General features: G+C 46.0%; 5 protein-coding genes across 5 annotated transcripts; 4 read left to right on the top strand and 1 right to left on the bottom strand.

Moving 5' to 3' along the window:
• Positions 1 to 1,523: 1,523 nt before the first annotated feature.
• GL218_05600 (Neutral trehalase) lies at positions 1,524 to 4,009 on the top strand (the record flags this gene model as incomplete). Its single annotated transcript, XM_033582274.1, has 5 exons — positions 1,524 to 1,688; positions 1,758 to 1,821; positions 1,877 to 2,001; positions 2,059 to 3,797; positions 3,862 to 4,009. 5 exons carry the CDS (start codon positions 1,524 to 1,526, stop codon positions 4,007 to 4,009), a joined length of 2,241 nt encoding a protein of 746 aa, XP_033434552.1.
• A 1,828-nt stretch (positions 4,010 to 5,837) lies between these two features.
• GL218_05599 (Isocitrate lyase) lies at positions 5,838 to 7,658 on the top strand (the record flags this gene model as incomplete). The annotated part of the gene is made up of 3 exons (XM_033582273.1): positions 5,838 to 6,224; positions 6,290 to 7,188; positions 7,301 to 7,658. 3 exons carry the CDS (start codon positions 5,838 to 5,840, stop codon positions 7,656 to 7,658), a joined length of 1,644 nt encoding a protein of 547 aa, XP_033434575.1.
• Positions 7,659 to 11,216: 3,558 nt separating this feature from the next.
• GL218_05598 (putative dipeptidyl-peptidase 5) lies at positions 11,217 to 13,554 on the top strand (the record flags this gene model as incomplete). Its single annotated transcript, XM_033582272.1, has 5 exons — positions 11,217 to 11,336; positions 11,392 to 11,713; positions 11,775 to 11,818; positions 11,884 to 13,061; positions 13,128 to 13,554. 5 exons carry the CDS (start codon positions 11,217 to 11,219, stop codon positions 13,552 to 13,554), a joined length of 2,091 nt encoding a protein of 696 aa, XP_033434576.1.
• Positions 13,555 to 15,114: 1,560 nt separating this feature from the next.
• Positions 15,115 to 16,692, top strand: GL218_05597 (uncharacterized protein; the record flags this gene model as incomplete). Its single annotated transcript, XM_033582271.1, has 1 exon — positions 15,115 to 16,692. The coding sequence occupies one exon, from the start codon at positions 15,115 to 15,117 to the stop codon at positions 16,690 to 16,692; it is 1,578 nt and encodes a 525-aa protein (XP_033434585.1).
• Positions 16,693 to 18,174: 1,482 nt separating this feature from the next.
• On the bottom strand, positions 18,175 to 18,963 carry GL218_05596 (uncharacterized protein; the record flags this gene model as incomplete). Its single annotated transcript, XM_033582270.1, has 1 exon — positions 18,175 to 18,963. The coding sequence occupies one exon, from the start codon at positions 18,961 to 18,963 to the stop codon at positions 18,175 to 18,177; it is 789 nt and encodes a 262-aa protein (XP_033434586.1).
• Positions 18,964 to 20,220: the final 1,257 nt, after the last annotated feature.

Here is a 20,220-nt window from a genome sequence, read left to right as displayed (position 1 = left end):
TGTTCTGATAAATTCTGATAAATTCTAAGATTTTTGCTTAAAGAATAAAAGATAAGTGCGGTGTCGGATGCAGGTAGAATTCTATATGATGGGTCTTACAGAGATAATGCTGGGTATTCGCAATCATTTTTTGGGTAACTGATTTCATACACCTCATTGTTATTTCATGTGACATCATGCGTGCGTGCCCCAGTGTTTGTCGGGCCTTCTCAACTGAATTTTTTTTTTGAAGTCGCTACATCTTGTAATTCATTATCTGTGGAAAACTAGAAGAAGTTCCTTGGGATGGGATTAGGCGTGTGAAACATACCATCCCAACATCCAATAGCCATATCGTGACTCTACTCGTCGTACAAATGGGGTATTCCTTAGAAAACAATCGGAACACTACCGACGTGAAAGATTTAATAACTACCCCATTGGATACTGGGGAAGTTAATATATTTCGACTTGGTGGGGTTGTAATCCAAGCGGGGCTGATGCTTTCATTGTGCAGCTGGTTGAGCCTAGTCAAAAGACCCTGATATTCGATAGGTGAATGGAAAATGGAAAATGGAAAATAGAAAATGCCAGAAATAATATTGAATTCTAAAGGCCGGTAAACGGGATCGAAATATAGGTATTTGTGTTATGAAATAACAGGTAGTTTCTATTAATTCCATTTAGAATATAGGTAGGTAGGCCACCTATATTATATAATATCAATAAGCTCATTCAAATGCAAGCTTATATAATACTTGAATTGGTCAATTGAATGAAGCAGGTCCGACTATTATTTTACTGTTCCCGCAACCTTACATATATTGGCAATAACGTCTAAGGTACAGGTACCTAACTAAGTTGGCTACTCTAACACCTCTCATCTGACATCATACCCCTTTGCCAACTGTTCTCGTCAACATTTCTTATCTAAGAGAATAAACTTACCTTACCCTACTAACCACTTTGCACTTTGCACTTTGCCCGCACTTCTAACATAAGAGTTATTTCTAGGTATTTACCTTCTTACAACTCCAATCAAAACCAAGATCAATTCCGGCTTGGCCTTGACCATTGAGTTGTTTTCCCTCCCGGTCCTGGTCGATTGTTTTATGTTCTTTTTCCTTGTGACGTGCGCAAGGACCTGTGATTGATCCGATCGTGGTAGCTACCAAACAACGCTTTACCTAGAATCGTCCCACGATCCCCTCGCCCCTCCCCCGTGCGCCGTAATACGTACAAGTATATAATCCCACGATTTCGACCCTTTCGTCTCGCCAAATCTTACTTTGGTTAAACGGCTGGTCACGGGGACATATAGTTAGGGAATTCTAGCCTATTTAAGAGAAGAGAAGGCCGTTGATTCCGACGAGATAAAAAAGAAAACCTCCGGAATACCCCCACCGGCCACATTTAAAGCACCCTCGTCAATTGAACGAGTGTCCTGTCATTTAAGACTCCGTACCGCTTTTAGTTGTACTCCTTTCTCCTTGACCCCTTTTTTACTTCCCACAACGCCTGCGAATTGCTATTACCAACTCGCCATGGCCGATTTACTGACTCCGGGTTTTGCGAAAGCCCGACGCGATGCCAGAGACGGAATTCGCGCGAGTGACGATTGGGGCGTCTACGATGACGCGAGAACGTATTACACCTCCGACGCTCGGCACGGTGATCGATCACACAAACGCAATCGTACATATTCTCAAGTATGACATACCGTATTTTATCGCATTTCCACATAAGATTGGTTCGGAACACTAGCTAAGATCATTTAGAATGGCATCATCCAAGAGATTGAGCGTATGGGACTTCACGAACCACACAGACGAGGTAGTCATGGTACGATAACACCTCTACGGAACAAAATAGAAGAAAACTAATTCCTATTATCTAGATGAAGCAAGCAGACCACACTCCCGCCAATTCCTCGTCGATGTCGACCATACCCTAGAAAGTTTACAGGCGCAAGAAGATACAGATGGTAACAAGCAAATTACGATTGAGGACGCTGGTCCGAAGGTAAGTCTTTTACTAAGAATTATTCGATGATGATAGGTTCTAAGGCGTCATACCTAGGTCATGGCTCTTCGAACTGCTGCATCTGGTGGCCACAATCGATTCGATATCCGGGGCACATACATGCTTTCGAATCTCTTGCAAGAATTATACATGGCAAAAGAGTTTGGGCGAAAGCGGATCATCCTTGATATCGGACGTCTTAACGAAAACCCGGTCAGCAGACTGTCGAGGCTTATCAAAAATCAATTCTGGGAGGGGTTGACCCGTCGTATCGACGCTTCAAGTATCGAAATTGCGGCAAAAGATCCTAAGGATTGGACAGCCGATCCGCGACCCCTCTATGTCCCGCCAGGGGCCCCAGAGCAATATGAGTATTATCAAAAATTGGCTGCTGAGCGGCCGGAGATGCGACTGGATGTTCTATACCTTCCCGAGAAGATTACCCCCGAAGTGCTCCGAGACATGACCGATAAGCCCGGCCTTCTCGCTGTTGCTATGGAGGAAGTCAATGATCCTAAAACCGGAGAGAAGACATTACGCGGGCTTCCGTTTGTTGTCCCAGGAGGAAGATTCAATGAATTATATGGGTGGGATAGCTATATGGAATCCCTCGGGCTTTTAGTCAATGATAAGGTGTACCTAGCAAAGTCGATGGTACAGAACTTCTGCTTCTGTATTAAACACTACGGCAAGATCCTCAACGCAACCAGATCATACTACCTATTACGATCACAGCCACCTTTCTTGACAGATATGGCCCTTCGGGTCTACGAAAAAATTCAGCACGAACCTGGCGCAGTTGATTTTCTTCGGACGGCTTTCCTTGCCGCAATTAAAGAGTACTACTGTGTATGGACGGCGGAACCGCGTTTGGATCCAAAATCTGGTTTGTCGAGATACCGGCCGGAAGGGTTAGGTGTGCCACCGGAGACGGAGGCTTCCCACTTTGTTCATATCCTTGAGCCTTATGCCAAGAAACATAACATGACTTTCGAACAATTCGTGAAAGCTTATAACCACCAAGAGGTTCACGAGCCAGAACTAGACGAGTATTTCCTTCACGACAGGGCAGTACGAGAGTCGGGTCACGATACCTCGTACAGACTTGAAAAAGTCTGCGCTAATCTCGCGACCATTGATCTTAACTCATTGATATACAAGTACGAAATGGATATCGCCCGCACCATCCGGAACGTCTTTGGCGATAAGCTAGAAATTCCGGCCGAGTGGTGTGCTGGCGACATGGTACCCGGCCAGATTGAAACGTCGGCTACCTGGGACCGCCGCTGGAAGAGACGACGTGCGGCTATTCACAAGTACTGCTGGAACGAGGAGAAAGGTATGTACTTCGACTACGACACGGTGAAACAGGAGCAATGTACCTACGAGTCGTGCACGACGTTCTGGCCTCTCTGGGCAGGCGTTCCGGATCCCGAGCGCGCGGCCAAAGTGGTCAAGTGTGCCGTGCCCAAATTCGAAGCCTATGGCGGTCTCCTGTCTGGAACGGAAGAGTCTCGTGGTGTAGTTAGCCTCGAGCGTCCGAATCGGCAATGGGATTATCCTTACGGCTGGGCGCCCCAGCAGATGCTGGCCTGGACGGGGCTGTACCGCTATGGGTATGCGGATCTCGCACAGAAGTTGGCATACAAGTGGCTATTTATGGTTACTAAAGCGTTCTTTGACTTCAACGGCGTTGTCGTGGAGAAGTACGACGTCACGAGGCCAGTCGATCCGCACCGTGTGGATGCCGAATATGGAAATCAGGGGCTCGATTTCAAGGGTGTCGCTAAAGAAGGGTAAGTTGAAGATATAAATCATATCTAAAGTTGGAAATCGTGCTTACATTATTGCGCTATCTAGGTTCGGCTGGGTCAACGCCAGCTACGTCTACGGCTTACAGTTCATTAACACGGAGATGAAGAGAGCGTTAGGCACGCTTACACCCTACGAGACATACGAGAGGGCCCAGCAGATTAAGGAGGAGAAGCTACTCCAAGAGTTAGCATGAGATATAACTGCTGCACGAAATGAAAATAGGTGATGGCGGTGCCAATTTCTTTCGTTCGGTACTTGGGCATTGCATCGGCATCTTTATTCGTCGATAATATTGTCGACATACCGGTCACAGATAGGCATGCATCTTGTTTTTGCATTGGTTTGGCTGGGTTAGAGGAACTCAAGTTACATTGCGCATACTGATCTAACGTTAGTATCTTTAAGGCAGGCAAGTTCTATTTAGTAACGCTGTGCGAAGTTGACGATAAATTTATCGCTGATAAAGTTTGACCAAGCTTCTGTTTTTTAAGGGACTAGTCCATCAAGTTAGGTAAATCACAAATAAGGAAATATAATGTTAGCTTTATTCTTACCTAGGTACTTTTACCCATTAAGGGGGCATGTGATTAGACTTTTTTTTTTTTAATAAATAATAGGCCTGACGAACGATCTATAGAGGTATGTAAGCTTACTCGAGTTATAGAATTCGGACAGAAGTTTCAAGAGGTTAAGTATAGTAGATGGAGATAAATATTATCCTTGAAGGAATAAAATCATAAATAGTTAATCTTTCACGTGTAACTATTATAAAGTTTAAGAGTCATAGGAGAATATAGTTGGATGATGCGAGGTCTTAATTAAGCTTCCGCAGCCGAGGTCCGGGGCAAGGTGAGGCTAGAGATATGGTGTCGGGTGTAAACGGGGCATGGGATGTCTTCCCTTTATCTAGGGAGTGTGTTGTACAGTGTAAGTTTAATTCTTCATTATTGCTTGTTACCCATCCCAGTCTCCATCCTAGTTTTGTCTTAATTGGGGCGATTAGATAGATCTTCACATGCTAGTGTTTTGTTCAGACGTGCAAGTATTATATTCCAGAACAGATTATTAGTATATATAAACATATTTTAAATTTATCTAGTCTATTTTATAAGATTCCATTCCATATAGCTGGACTAAAAAAAAAAATAGAAACTATAATTACTCCTGTATTGAACATTTATTAGTCCCGTCTGATGCTATTTCACATCTTTCATCTTTCATCAAGACGACTCCTACATAAACTACCTAAGACAACGTCATTATCAAATGCTAAATACCAAACTTAAATCCCCAAACCCGGGGCTGGCTCTCCAATTGCGGGGGACTAGGGGTTCGTGTCTCGATGGATCGACCTGGATCGTTCTCCATCTTCGGCAATTCGACCAATCACGGCAAACCAAACTCACATCCACATGTCTTGGAGACACTCTCGTCCCTTAAACCGAGAAGCCGTAGCGTCTTCCTTTCAGACGTCCAAGATAGCTCTAACTGCTGGTCGCCCATATGCTTTGTCTCGTTCCGAGGCGCCCCGGTCAAAGAATGCTGAGTAGCGGCCAATGGCCTGGCGTCGCCGGTACATTGACTGGTGGGAGTCACCCTATGACGGAATCATCCATAGCCGCTTGACCGATTGCTGCCGAGAATGCGTATCCGTGGGAGTCATGGTTCTAAGCCGGTTACTCCCCTTTTGTAGCTCAGATCAGATGAGTTTCTTGCGTTAGGTTATGTACTATTACTATAGGTTCGCTTACTTGTAACCGTAGCTTGGAATCTTCTTCTTCCTTTAATAGTAGCCCTACCCCCTAATCATTCGTTGTTAGTTTATTACAACTTTCTCTTTGCTTTAGTTCTTGTATCAACGAGTCCACGTGCTTCGATAGCAAGTATATACGTATATTAACTCTTTGAAGAGAAGCTCTTTGTACCGAGGCCCCCCGCACATCACATTGGAGAGTCTTAACAACATCGAATATCACCACTAGATCCTGTTGCCGTAGTATAGTTAACCTGTTTTGCCCATTATGGCGTCAAACAACATGATCAACCCGGCCGTGGACCCGAACATCGAGGACGAGCTGTTCCTACAAGAAATTGAGGCTGTCAAGAAGTGGTGGAGCGATCCGAGATGGAGATACACGAGGCGACCTTTCACAGCCGAGCAAATTGTTTCCAAGAGAGGTCACCTTAAGATTGACTACCCAAGCAATGCACAGTCTAAGAAGTTATGGAAGATCCTCGAGGGTCGCTTCCAGAATCATGATGCCAGTTACACATACGGCTGCTTAGAGCCTACAATGGTCACGCAAATGGCCAAATATCTAGATACCGTCTACGTCTCGGGTTGGCAATCATCATCAACAGCCTCGTCATCCGACGAGCCTGGACCTGATCTAGCAGATTACCCTTACGTGAGTCAAGACATTCCTTGCCCCTTTATATCTATTCCAGGTCTATATACTAATACAAGGGAAAGACCACCGTCCCGAACAAAGTCAAGCACCTCTTCATGGCACAGCTATTTCACGACCGCAAGCAGCGACAAGAACGCTTAAGCGCACCTAAAGCCGAGCGCGCGAAGCTAGCAAATATCGACTACCTACGACCCATCATTGCTGATGCTGACACAGGTCATGGTGGACTAACAGCCGTCATGAAGTTGACGAAGCTGTTCATCGAGCAGGGCGCCGCCGGCATTCATATCGAAGACCAGGCGCCCGGTACCAAGAAGTGTGGGCATATGGCAGGCAAAGTCCTTGTGCCCATCAGCGAACACATCAACCGTCTAGTCGCGATCCGCGCGCAAGCCGATATTATGGGTACAGATTTAGTAGCCATCGCGCGTACAGATGCCGAAGCCGCAACGCTCATCACCACGAGCATCGACCCACGGGACCACCCGTTCATCCTCGGGAGCACAAATCCGCAGCTAAAGCCCCTAAACGATCTAATGATCGCCGCGGAGCGCGAGGGTAAGACGGGCGAGCAACTACAGGCCATCGAGGACGCATGGCTAAAGCAAGCCAACCTGCGACGCTTCGACGAAGCCGTTGCCGACACGATTAACTCAGCACCCTCGCTATCGAACAAAAACGATCTGGTAAAAAAGTATCTGGAACAGGTCAAGGGCAAGAGCCTGTTGGAGGCGCGCGCCATTGCGCATGGAATCACAGGCGTAGATATCTACTTCGATTGGGACGCGCCGCGCACGAGGGAAGGTTTCTATCGGCTCAAGGGCGGATGTGATTGTGCGATCAACCGTGCGATTGCGTATGCACCGTACTGCGATGCTATTTGGATGGAGAGCAAGTTGCCCGATTACAAACAGGCCGAAGAGTTTGCCGCTGGCGTACACGCCGTATGGCCGGAACAGAAGTATGTCTGTTCCTCTTACATCTATCTATTACCCCCTAACTCCCCTCCCCCCTTTTCCAATTTCCTGTGTAAGAAAAAAAAAAAAAAAAAAAAAGCTAACAGCCCTGCACAGACTCGCATATAACCTCTCCCCGTCCTTCAACTGGAAAACCGCGATGCCGCGCGACGATCAAGAAACATACATCCGACGGCTGGCGAAGCTCGGGTACTGCTGGCAGTTCATCACGCTGGCGGGTCTACACACGACGGCGCTCATCAGCGACCGGTTCGCGCGGGCGTACGCGGCCAACGGCATGCGGGCCTACGGCGAGCTAGTCCAGGAGCCGGAGATGGAGGGCGGCGTCGACGTCGTCAAGCATCAGAAGTGGAGCGGCGCGTCGTACGTCGACGAGCTGCAGAAGATGGTGACCGGGGGCGTGAGCAGCACTGCTGCGATGGGTAAGGGGGTTACGGAGGATCAGTTCCATTAGGTGGTAGTGGAGGCTTAAGCGAAGGGTAGGTAGATAGACAGAAGAGTCTGTGGGGAGTTCAATGAAGGTGGAGAGGCTTGTTGTTGAAAATCACGGCATTATACATAAGTATAGCATAGTTTGCCGCGATGGGATGTCGGCGGCTTGGTTTAGGCTGTTTAATCGAATTGGATATAAATATCGTTTTGCCTGTCCTCTTCTTTGGATAAGTCGTTTGCCTCGAGACCTAAATTGTATTCTTCCGGAAGGGAGTCAACTAATATTTGTAAATCGTTCCTCTTTTATATAGGTGGACGGTCGTTGTGTCGTGATTTGAATGAGTGGTATTGACGTAAAAGAGCTAGCATCCCTACTCCTTACGTCGGAAAGGCTATGCCGGATTCTCAGTTCTAGCAGAAGTAATGGTAATTAAGAAGGAGAAATAAAATTGGGCAGTATACCACATTTCTCATTGGCTTTTTAAGTTCCAGTGGTAGATGTCAATGCCTCCTTAATCGGCATACAACTGCACCCTATTAGAGTAATTACCGGCGGGATTTCTAGACATGTTTCCTAATTCTATTATTACACACTTATACCATTATTTCGTAGGTGGCATGGTGATAAATTCTGTAACTGTCTACCTCAGGTACATAATAAGACATCAAGATCCACTAGCTAGACAAGTTTAACCCACGGTATACTCAAAGGCATCAAGTAGGTAGGTATCATGTAAACCATAATACGATTATTACACCATTACCTCCATAGCAATTCCAACATATTTTAAGCGTCCAATAAAGGACCTTGAATAGACGCAGTAGAGCGTTTAAAGATGCGCCGGTAGAGGGGACCATAGACTACAACAGAAGTCGCGATAAACCCCGTCATACATTCGACGGTAGAGAGGTAATTAGGGTACATACGATCCCCTATGGCGATGAGTAAAGATAATCAATGTTTAGTTTATTAGATTGGACGATTTGTAGACTCACAGCTACCATCTATTATTACCGCACTGGAACCGCCGAAATACTTGATCTGAACGAGACATACTATACAAGTGCTGTGATATATAAGCAAAGTGACGCAAAAACAAAGTGTTTAACTAACCAGCCACCTATGGTAAATGGGAAGAGTAATCCCCATTTCTTCCGCTTGCTCATTTGTAGCCTCCGTATTAGTGGAAGAGGCATACTTAGGATCATGACATCAGTGACGATATTTACAACATATCCCGCCACCCCCGCGATGCTTGAGTTTATACATGTCGCAGGCAATGTTGGGTCCCATAAATGGGCAAGTGGTATGCAATCGAGGAAGATCGTCAGGGTGTTTTGGATCGCGAAAGCAGCTACCAGTGCCGCTACTACCCATATCATGCGACTAAACCAACGCGAGGCTCCAAAAATATTACTGTATAAGCTGAGGATGCTGAGCTTGAGGAAAGTTACGACCGGGACGTAAAAGAAACGAAAAAGGAGGTCCATCTACCAAGAGACATGCACAATTAGCTACTGTTCACTCGGCAATTGATATTCCATGATACTTCAACGTATTGTAGTGCTTTTACCCTTGCATATAAAATCGTAAGATAGATAGAATGTAAAGATATAACTCACAATAGCATAGAGACGATGATCGGAAATAAATAACATGACGTCCTGCTCCGTATCTGGTTGCGAGGCAGCCGCAGACAGCATATCCCATTAACGACACCTTGGAAGATTAGTCGTATAACATCAGGATCAGGAAGAGACACACACCCACGCAGCCACTGCGAACCAGTCGCTTGCCATAAGATGCATGCGACCGTGCTGAATATGTCGTGACCAGAGACGCAATGCAACGCAGAGGGTACCTATGACCGCAGCGACGGTAGCACAAGCAATAAACTAGGACCGCGATTATCATCAGCATGCTCAAGCATCCATTTTATCTCCTCAGCATTGGGAGGTCGTGGTCCGGCCATCTTCTTCAAGATCGAGAGATAAATCAAGACACGTATAAACGAATAAGATAACTACGACTAGTATCGGTGTAATTAGGTTTATTATTATACCTGGCCATGAACAGCATACTTCTAAAGCTAGAGGATTGCAGATAATCAAGAGTTAAATATTGAAGCTATGAAGCTTCTATTCTATCAGGCGCAATACACGGATCAATCGGTATACTCTGTTCCTTAAGACATTGAATCAGTTGAGTGGCTTTGTTTCCCCCTCATAGCATGGCTGGACCTGTTTTTGGTTTAGCATAATTGGTGATAAAGAGTTGAATAAGGATCCCCTCGGAGGAGGAAACTGCAAGATTTGAGACAACGACGACGGATAAGTATATAATGTAGATCGCTCTCAAGAAAGTAATTATAAACGATCACTTATATAAGGGACTCCAATCGGATTTAAGAAATATCAGCTAGTTATCGATTCGCATTGATTCGTTTTTCGCTTGTCTATCATTTTTACCAAATTTCTATTTACGAAATAAACCTTATGGTCCGTGAGATATCACGGAAGAAGAAAGACTTCTCTATTACTTAGTCATTAGAATAGAAAAATGTGTAGTCGAAAAACTTCCTCCGGGTATAATACAACACTATCTTAGTGTAGGTATACGGGCTTCTCGGATCATATCTAGGTAAGGTAGGTTATCTACTAGACTCCAAGATTTGCAGGTGGCCTCGCTTAATCCAAGTCTTGTTTCTAAGCCTCATTCTTATCTATACCGAGTCAAATGTTGACGATGCTATATATTAGTAATAATAAAGACATAATGGCAAGTAGAAAAAAAAAACAAAAAACAAAAAAAAGAAGCTCGACTTATCGGATAGTTATGCATAATCTTTATTAGTCTATGTCCTGATTAAGAAGTATCCCGAACGAACGGTCAAGCACGCGATTTCGCGGTGAATGTGCGATGGGCCATGGTTACCGTCCCTTGCATAGGCCCGCGCTCAGCACCAATCATATCCCATTTAGGTCATAGATTTATCTCGCGAGAGTGGAGAATAATCATTAAGAATTTGGAGTCGACAAGGGTCTTTGATATTGGTCCAACGTCAGCAATCCAGGTCCTAGGCGAGATCTCCGCATCATTCCACCTATTCCAACCACGAATCAAAATTATCCAAGCTCGGGAGCTATCTGCCTATTAGAGACTGATTAAGACCCAAATGACGGATTGCGAGCCTAGCCGGTCAAATAGACACGAGAACGCCAAGTTCTCACCTGCCTTTTTCATATAGAAAGCTCTTAGTGCTGAGCTCTTTTTCCGCCGCGTCGTTCGGTTCATGCGATAGAAGATAGAAGATGGCAGGATTCTAGCTCTTAGACATGGTCCAGGTCTATGGAAATTACGGAATGGTGCAATCCCAAGAGATACCGATGTAATCTGTATGCGTGATGTTGATGTTGATGTTTTCCCCTGGTAATACCCCGCCTCGCTTTCCAGCCCTAGCTTCTTCTTTGTTCGTAGCTATTTGATGGTGACCTGGGCCTTCTCTTTCGTAGAGCTTCTTGTTCAACCTTACCCACCTGCCTCGGTCAAGCTACCATAAGGTTATAGGTCAACGTGAAGATGAGGTTTCAATCGCCAGCAGTGGTAGCATTAGCTGCCCTGCCTACCGTCTTCGGCATCACGCCCGAGTCTATGCTCGCTGCGAATCGTTATGGCGCTGCTGCACCAAACCCCAGCGGTGTACGTATCGAATGTTTCACAACGACCTTCACGTAAACACTGACCACTTGTATAGGACTTCGCTCTCTACACCGTATCGAATTACACATTCGAGACTAAGAAGAGGTCATCGCACTGGAATAAACTTGACCTGAAGACCGGCGAAATCTCCGTTTGGTATGAGGGTTCTGATATTTCAGAAGTTGTCTTTGTCGGGTCCAAACCCACAAGTATTATCTACGTCAATGGCACGAACGCGGAAGACGACGGCGGCATAAGTTTGTACTCTGCCGATGCCGACTCCCTAGAAGATGCCAAATTGATTACTTCTCTACCCACCCGCACCATACTCGGGTCTCAAGGCTGTCCAGACCGCATCCGGCGATATTCACTTCCTCGTATATACTAAGGCGTATCCTAACGGCACCGCATACAATGAGGCATATGCAAGCACACCAGCCAGCACGGCTAGGATCTACACAGAGACTTACGTTCGACATTGGGTGAGTACTTTATCAGAAATATTTATCAGTGTAGGTAACCTTAGGTAACTAACAATGATCCTTAGGACACATGGCTTGATGATAAGAAAAACGCTGTTTTTGGCGGTGTGCTGAAGGGAGGCAATGGCTCCTACTCATTCTCCGGGGATCTCACGAACTACGTCTCCGGCATTGCTAATGTCACCCGTGCCGAGAGCCCCTACGATCAGAGTGACGAGAGCGATTACGATATTTCGCCTGACGGCTGCGGTGTTGTCTTCCTGACCAAGGATCCCTCGCTCCCATTGGCTAACAATACCGCCGACGTGATTTACTACGTGCCGTTCGATGGCACTTCGAAGGACGCCGTTCCGATCAATGCTAGAGGTACGACGAAGTATCTTGAAGCCCAAGGCGCAGCCACGAGCCCCAGATTCTCGCCTTCTGGAAAGAAAATCGCGTACTTCCAGATGAACGATATTTCCTACGAGTCAGACCGTAATATCGTCTACGTTGCCAACGCGGACTCGGAAGATTTTAACGTGACTGCCCTTGCACTAGACTGGGACAGGTCGCCAGACAGCTTAGCATGGTCCAAGGACTCAGAGACCCTCTTTGTCGCCGCTCCAGACCTAGGCCGGGAACGTATCTTCCCTCTCCCTCTTACCGCCGGTGATTCGTATGTACCCAAGAACATCACCAACGAAGGAGTGCCTTCTGCATTCTACGTCCTGCCTGACGATTCTATCCTCGTATCCGATTCCAAGATCTGGACGAGTCGGGATATCTACACCGTTTCGCCGGAAGGTGATGTTATCAAGACATATTTCCAAGCTAATCTGGTCGACCCTGCTCTTGCCGGCCTTGGACCGGAGGATGTATCCGAGTTCTATTATTCGACCAACACTTCTGAAATCGAGCAGCAAGCCTGGATTGTCTACCCAGAAGGCTTCGATGAAAGCAAAACTTACCCGTTAGCTTTCATTACGCACGGCGGTCCCCAGGGTGCCCACTTCAACTCGTGGAGTACACGATGGAACTTCAAGGTTTGGGCAGACCAGGGCTACGTCGTCATTGCACCAAACCCGACGGCGAGTTCAGGTTGGGGTCAGAACTTGACAGATGCCATCCAAGGCCGATGGGGGCTATACCCTTACTGGGACCTCGTACACGTCTGGGATTACGTCAATAGCACTCTGAAGTATGTCGATACGGAGAATGGTATCGAAGCCGGTGCATCCTTTGGCGGATATATGACAAACTGGTAAGCTTTTAACTTTCAAAAAGTTAAATGGGCCGCATAAATACTAACGAGAACCCCCCCTTTTAGGATTCAAGGACATGAGCTTGGAAGGCGATTTAAGGCTCTCGTGACGCATGATGGCAGCACATCAACACTGAACCAGTACGCTAGCGAGGAGCTGTGGTTCATGAACCACGATTTTAGCGGTCAATTCAACTCGACCAGTTTCGTTCAGGGCTCGCCGTACTATGAATGGAACCCCTTGTTGTATGTGGATAATTGGGCGACGCCTCACTTCGTGGTCCACAACTCGCTAGACTACCGACTACCTGTTAGTGAAGGCATCCTCCTCTTCAACCTACTTCAAACGAAGGGCGTGCCGAGCAAGCTACTCAACTTCCCAGACGAGAACCATTGGGTTTTGAACCAAGAGAACAGTTTGGTCTGGCACACCGAAATATTCAAATGGATTAATCACTATAGTGGTATCAGTAATTCATCGAGTCCTTATTAGGGCGAGATGTGATTCATCTGGGGTTGAGACAATTTCAAAAATCCCGTAATACCTAATTAAATTAGACATTATTGTTTGATGAAGCGACATTGTGTGTGTGTATGTGTGTGTGTATGTGTATGTGACTCGTTACAAAAGTACCTAACTCATATAAAATGTCCAGTATGTCTCCAGTAGCACATCATGTCTAGAGCAGAGCTCATCTAAAATGTGTTGTTACATATACGGACAACGGAATAGAGTTTAATGTTTTTGTATTAGTTATAATTTTAAAGTTTGCTATCATAACACCAGGTGCGAATCACATGGTTCCAATGTAGTATAAGTACAAGTACATGTACCTATTAGTGAAGGTAAGAGTGCCCGAAATAAATAGAAATAGTAAACTTTTAGTTGCTGTTTCGTAGTCACTGCCAACTTTCATTTCTCACCAACAATTCATTTGTCGTAGACATTAGCTGTTTCAACTGCTACAAACGAACCTTAGAGTTCCCCCCACGTTCGCCAACACTCCTTGTAAATTAGCGGGTCCCCCAATCGCCAAGGGAAAGGATCACCAAGCTTTTGTCCCTGTAAATATCCCCTGTAGATCAAACGACGGAATACTCCACGACTCCACTTCACCCAGAACTTCCAGAGCACAATCTCATCGCCAAGACGAAACTGGTAAAGCATGGCTAAGGGGAAAGATGGCGTTCGTCTAAACCTCAGCTGTCGCATTCTACAATGCACGGTAATGATCTTCAATCCACTTAGAACCAACAACCCGTAATCAGAAGAGAATGACGACTTTCTTCCCTGTTGGACCACTAAAATATCCCCTTATGTTTGTCCATTGGCCGGGGAGTAACGGAGCCGATACAACACACCTGGGCAGTCTCTTGGATTCCTGTTCATTCACACACGTTACTTCGACTTCTGAACCGTACTCGAATATTTTCACTGTGACTGACTTCGTTCCACGCGTGGTCCTACGTACGATCCAACATAGCCCCCTCCATCCTACCTTGGCTTTTATTCAAGCTGACCAAGTAGATCATAGAATACGATGGGATAGGCTCTTAGTTGCGATCGAGTATTACCGTACACTTCTTCGGCTTCGCCGTCATCAGAATCATGTCTAGATTATTCACTCCACATTCGACGCTATGGATCGAGCGAGCGCCAGCAATAATCTTATATGTAACAAAGCCAACCGCATATCTTTCTTTCTACGTCAAGTGACATTACGGAGGAACTGTTTCGGATGCTCGTAATCTGCATGACTAGTCATGAAAGTAAAGAATAACAGGATTAGATCACATATGTACATATGTCAGCCGCTTTCCCTCGACGATCGGTATCCTTCGAGGCCGGGGTACGCAACATGATCTTCATCACAAGTGGTCCGTGACAGCTACGGCTTGAGGTGGACAAACAGAAACGACTCGGTGTAATGATTTCTTATTTTCGTTGCTGTATACTCAGGGGCTTGGTGACTTGTCGAAAATCCCTACTTCGTAACTGCGAGCGGTACTCCCACCTAAAACTTCTTCACTTCTTTTACTACATTGCCGGACAATGAATGGTTATGCGGTATCGAGGGCCTCGCTCTCCCACGAGGAGAAGCTGTCTCTCATCGACGATAGAGCTCTCTCAGATGTAGACAGTGAAAGTGCTCGCGCGGATCTCGACGGTCGTTTCTCGGGTATACAATGGGCTGCCACAGCAAAGGCCTACTGCAACGGCCTACGCTTATCATCATGGAGCTCGTCGATACTTCGAACAGGCATATTTCTACTACCTAGCTTTGTTCACCACCGGTGTGCTCGCGAGCGGTTTCGAATAGAGAAGCTTCACCCAACCGCGTACCTCGACGGAATGCGAGGCCTAGCCGCCTTATTTGTCTTTTTTTGCCATTACTTTTACACTGCTTTCAGGATAGCAGAAGGCTGGGGCCATGGCGACGCCAACTACGAAATATGGCGACTACCGTTCATCAGACTCCTCTACAGCGGACCGTCCATGGTCTGCATATTTTTTGTCATTTCAGGATACGCCCTTTCATTAAAACCTCTTAAACAAATCCGAAGTCGCTCTTTCGATGGGTTCTCACAAACTATGACCTCATTCGTCTTCCGTCGCTTCTTTCGTTTGTACCTCCCGCCGATGATCTCGACCTTCGGCGTGTTGATCCTACTTCGCTTTGGCTTCTACGAGATCACTAGAGGCTATTCCGGTGATCGGAAATACATACACAATGTGATAGAGCATCATCCCATTTTGGAAGAGACTACCCGGAAACAACTACAACATTGGATGAAGGAGATGTACAATTTCGTTCACATCTGGGGTTGGGAAAAATTTGGTGGCGCCACCGGGTACGATGTCCACCTTTGGACGATTCCAGTGGAGTTCCGGTGTTCAATGATGCTCTTCCTAATAATATTTGGCGTAGCTAGACTACGGACTGGCGTACGATTTCTCTGCCTTTCCTTCCTTATGTGGTTTATGCTTCGTAGCGATCGATGGGAAATGGTTCTATTCCTCTCGGGGACGGTGATCGCCGAATTAGACCTAATCCGCGGAGCCCACGATCCGAACACTCAATCGTCTTCTCCTCCCTTGACGTTACTCCCACTCGAAAAGACACCAGACACTGTCCCTGAAAAACGGGGCCCGTGTAATTACCTATGGATTTTACTTTCCATACCGGCTCTCTATCTGATGTCGGGTCCGGATGCTGGACCCGCCGGCGTCCCCGGGTGGAAATACCTCGGGACGCACATTCCGGAGTGGTTCTCGGATAAGTACCGGTACTACCAGATGATCGGATCGATCGCTTTCGTGTTTTGCACAGCGCGATCAATCTCTTGGCAGCGCTTCTTCAACTCGCCCGCCGTACAGTACTTCGGGCGCATCAGCTATGCGCTCTATCTCATGCACGGTCCTGTCACACATACTATCGGCTTCATGATACAGAAGCGCGCCTGGGATTTCACGGGCACAGACGGTTCCATGTATAACTGGGGCTGCGTGCTCGCGGCTACTTTCAACATCCCGCTCGTTATCTGGGCTGCGGATGTCTTCTGGCGCGCTGTAGACGCGCCGACGGTTAGATTTACGAAGTGGCTCGAGACTAAGCTATCTATCGAGTAAAGGAGGGTTATATGTGACACGTGGGAGTGCCGCGGGTACGGTTTGCTTTGGGTTTATGTGTAAATAGGTCATTGGGCATTTAATAAATCTTGTAGTAATAGAGCCTTGCTACTTTTTATGTGCTGTGGTCTTGTTATTCGTTCCATAGTTAGACTGCCTACAGATATTCTGGTAACGGCTAGCTATTGGATTACATCGTAGACTAACCTATTTGATATGTTTATTTTTTTGGGGCCTGCAGCTGAGTATGTATTAGAAGATGTGAAGACTGAACGTGCTATCCCCGGCCAGGATAAATGGGAGGGGGGGGGTAGAGTACTTGCAGTTATGTTATGCGCTGTGTATTCTGGTCACATTATTGAGCTAGTATTGATTATTATGAGTTGAGATACACATCCTACCAAAGCAGCAACGTTGATCAATTACACGTCTCGTCATAGCTATTTTCTATCTTAAGGTATTCGTATTTATTAAAGGGTATTGAAACATCGGTATCATTACTAGTCTGTAACTAAAAAATGTAGGGTGAATGAGTAATGAGTAGCAAAAGAGAGTATATAAATTAGGTGCCTAAACCAAGTGAGTACTCGTATAAGCTGATAGAGGCTAGACAGAACGATGGCAACAATATGCTAGAAATTTACCGTTGTAGTGACTACTAACAACACAATGTTTGAGCTAGAGCTAAGCCACTGAGTTCAAACGATCTAATTATGGTTAGATCTTCCGGGTAAGGCGGCTTCCATTTCTACGCACAGAAGTGTCTGAGAGTACCATCGGTAATACTTTTAACTACGCTTAAGGACGCCGGTTTTCGAGGTTAGACTCCCGGGACGGATCGGGGAGTATACTTGTATTATTGAGCTTAATTAGACTTAATTTCCCGCCACTTTCCGTTAAATAAGTAGAAGAAAACTACCAGCTGCCAGTGATAATCTCGGACTGAACGAGCGTGTTATTATCATTAACTAGTGATTGTCATATCAAACATGAATGCCGGAGAAATAGGGACTCTTGATTACACGTGAATGCTTCTAGTGTTTACCACATTGGACAAATAATCTAGTTATCTATATATATAAACCCCATCGCACTGCTATTGCTCATCCAAGTGACTAGAAATACATTGGACTTGACCTAAAGCCCATTGATTATCCACGAGGAGAAATTATCGCGGATACGACGGAATCGTGAGATTCGAACAATGGGTTTTATATTGATTGACCTTGGTCTATAGGAAAGCAAGTAGCAAAAGTTCCAGGACGCCCTCTCAGGACAACAACGAACCGGTGTCATAGTACTCAACGCCTCAAAATGCTTGCCAGTGCTACCATGCAATGCCCCCCTCCCTTCCAATCCTAATTTGAACCCCATTAACTTCGTCAAGCGTCGTAGCTGCTGTGCTGCGTATCTCGTATCCCTATCCGAGGAGTAAGAGGAGTGAAGTAGGCATATCAAGAAATGTGTGGTGGATGTTCTTGATTAATTATGCCGACTCCTCTTCCCTTCCCTTCCGAACATGTCTTTTCCGAATGGTATGTCGCCCACGTTGAATAGCTCGGCGAAGTTGATCGTTCGCTTCTGACCAGCTCCCTTTCCGAGGTGATTCGTAGGCCTCGGCCTGGGACCTCGCTTGTTGGTGCGCGAGCGAGTCGGGTGAGCGATGGGGACGGCGGAAGATCCCGGGCTAGCGCCGTCATTCGTCCGGGTAGAATCTGAGAGGTCTAGGTTCTCCAAATTTAGGTATGGTTCTTGAGGATATGGGTGTGACGCCCGAAAGGTGAAACTGTCCTGAGTCGGAACGGAAATCATTTGCTGTTCCCCCGCAGGAGAATTGACGGTTGACTGATGGGCAGACGCGGGGATGGACTCTGGTTGCAGGTGGGGTTCGTTCCGCATCGCGGACAGATGCGTTTGGTTACCGGAATGGTGGATTTCGGGCGATGATGCTGGTTCGGGCTTTTCTACTTCGTCTTCGCTCTCCACCGTTTGGGGCGATATGTCTCGTCCGTCCAGGCGCTCAGTTGCCCACTTCCGGATTAACCACCCTTCGCCGTCGCTGACACCAATGTTCGATTTATCGAGAAAGGCTAGGAGGTCATCCAAGCAATCTTGGTATCCATCGGCCCGGGCTTTTGTCTGAGCGGCGACCGAGGTTTTATAGAGCTTTGTAACGGATAATGCTGCGGCTTTGAAGGAATCGAGTAGTTGTTCGGGTGACTCGCAACCCGCCCCGTTCTTGGCTGGCGAAGACCCCCTCAATGCGTCCATTATAGAATTATGATGTATGGCTGATCGGCCGGTCGGACGGTTTGATGTAGATGTGCTCGAGCAAAAGGAAGTCGGCGTTGATTCTAGCAAAAGTATAGCGGTGGAATGGGATAGTAGTCAAAAGGACTCAAGTTAGATCTTGCTTGGTCTTGGTCTTTTTCTTCGTTGGGTTTGGTGGGGGTGTGGATTAGTTTGTGGGTCGAAGCCGGCAACAAATGAAAGATGCAGGTTACGTCGTATTGCCTGGACTGACTTTGACGACTTGACGACTTGTGATGACCTTATTAGAGCAATAAAACAATGAAATAGACGAGTAGAATATTTGTAGCAAAGATGATAGGCGTATATTGGTATATTAAAGACAGCAAGTTTGTGAAATTTGAGATGCTACGTGTTACGGTTATCATGTGCAGTTCGTTGTTGTTGTTGTTGGGTCCTTATTCCTTAAGCCTTAGAGCCTTAGAACCTTTGTGTCAGATGATTCCGGATTGATGACGAACAGGCTAAGTTAATAAAAGCATGGATCTTAGGACTGGCTGACTCCCTCCTAGACATTTAAAAGAACTACATGACCTAATTTACGTAAGGTTACCTACATTAGATACATATGTGACCTAAGATGTTAGGTAGGTCATGTAGTTTTGTAACACCTACATGTATGTACTCTAATTAAGTACGTAGTGGACCTACCTATCACGTACATGTAGGTACGAGCTTACCTTGTATGTGATCTTATATAAGCATGTCCGGAGGTGGATTGGAAAAATGTACCTACTAACATACTGATATTTTTTGCAGGCAAACCCCCGGGTACTGCACCAGTTGCTGTCTGAAAATGGCACCGGCCCGTCAGGAACCCAACCAATCAATATTACGAAAATATTTAACTAGAGGATAGGTAAGATAGGTTATTACATCCTATGTTTAAGTACATAATAGCATATAAGTGCATAGATGATATTACATATTGAAAAGTTGTGGGGTGAAGTATCCGTGGGGTTGGAGGAATACTTTCATGTAGATTCCATATTGTCCTCAAGGTAAGTTTGATACTTATGTCCCTAAGCTACTCCTTATGAATTGCAAACTCTTTTCGTAATCGTTCCTACTACAATTGATACTACATAATAGGAAATTTACTACAAAAAGATCCGGGAAAAGATTGTAAATTTACCCAAGAAGTTGTCCCTACAAAGAGTACCTACCTAAGTTCATCCTTGTCCGTTGCGGCTACCTTAAAAATCAATTTGTCGAAGC

The sequence above is a fragment of the Daldinia childiae genome (genome assembly GCF_008694065.1).
Source record: "Daldinia childiae strain JS-1345 chromosome Unknown Scaffold5, whole genome shotgun sequence".
Lineage (NCBI taxonomy): Eukaryota > Fungi > Ascomycota > Sordariomycetes > Xylariales > Hypoxylaceae > Daldinia > Daldinia childiae.
Note: the sequence above shows the minus strand (reverse complement) of the source record. Positions and strands in the feature narration are given on the sequence as shown.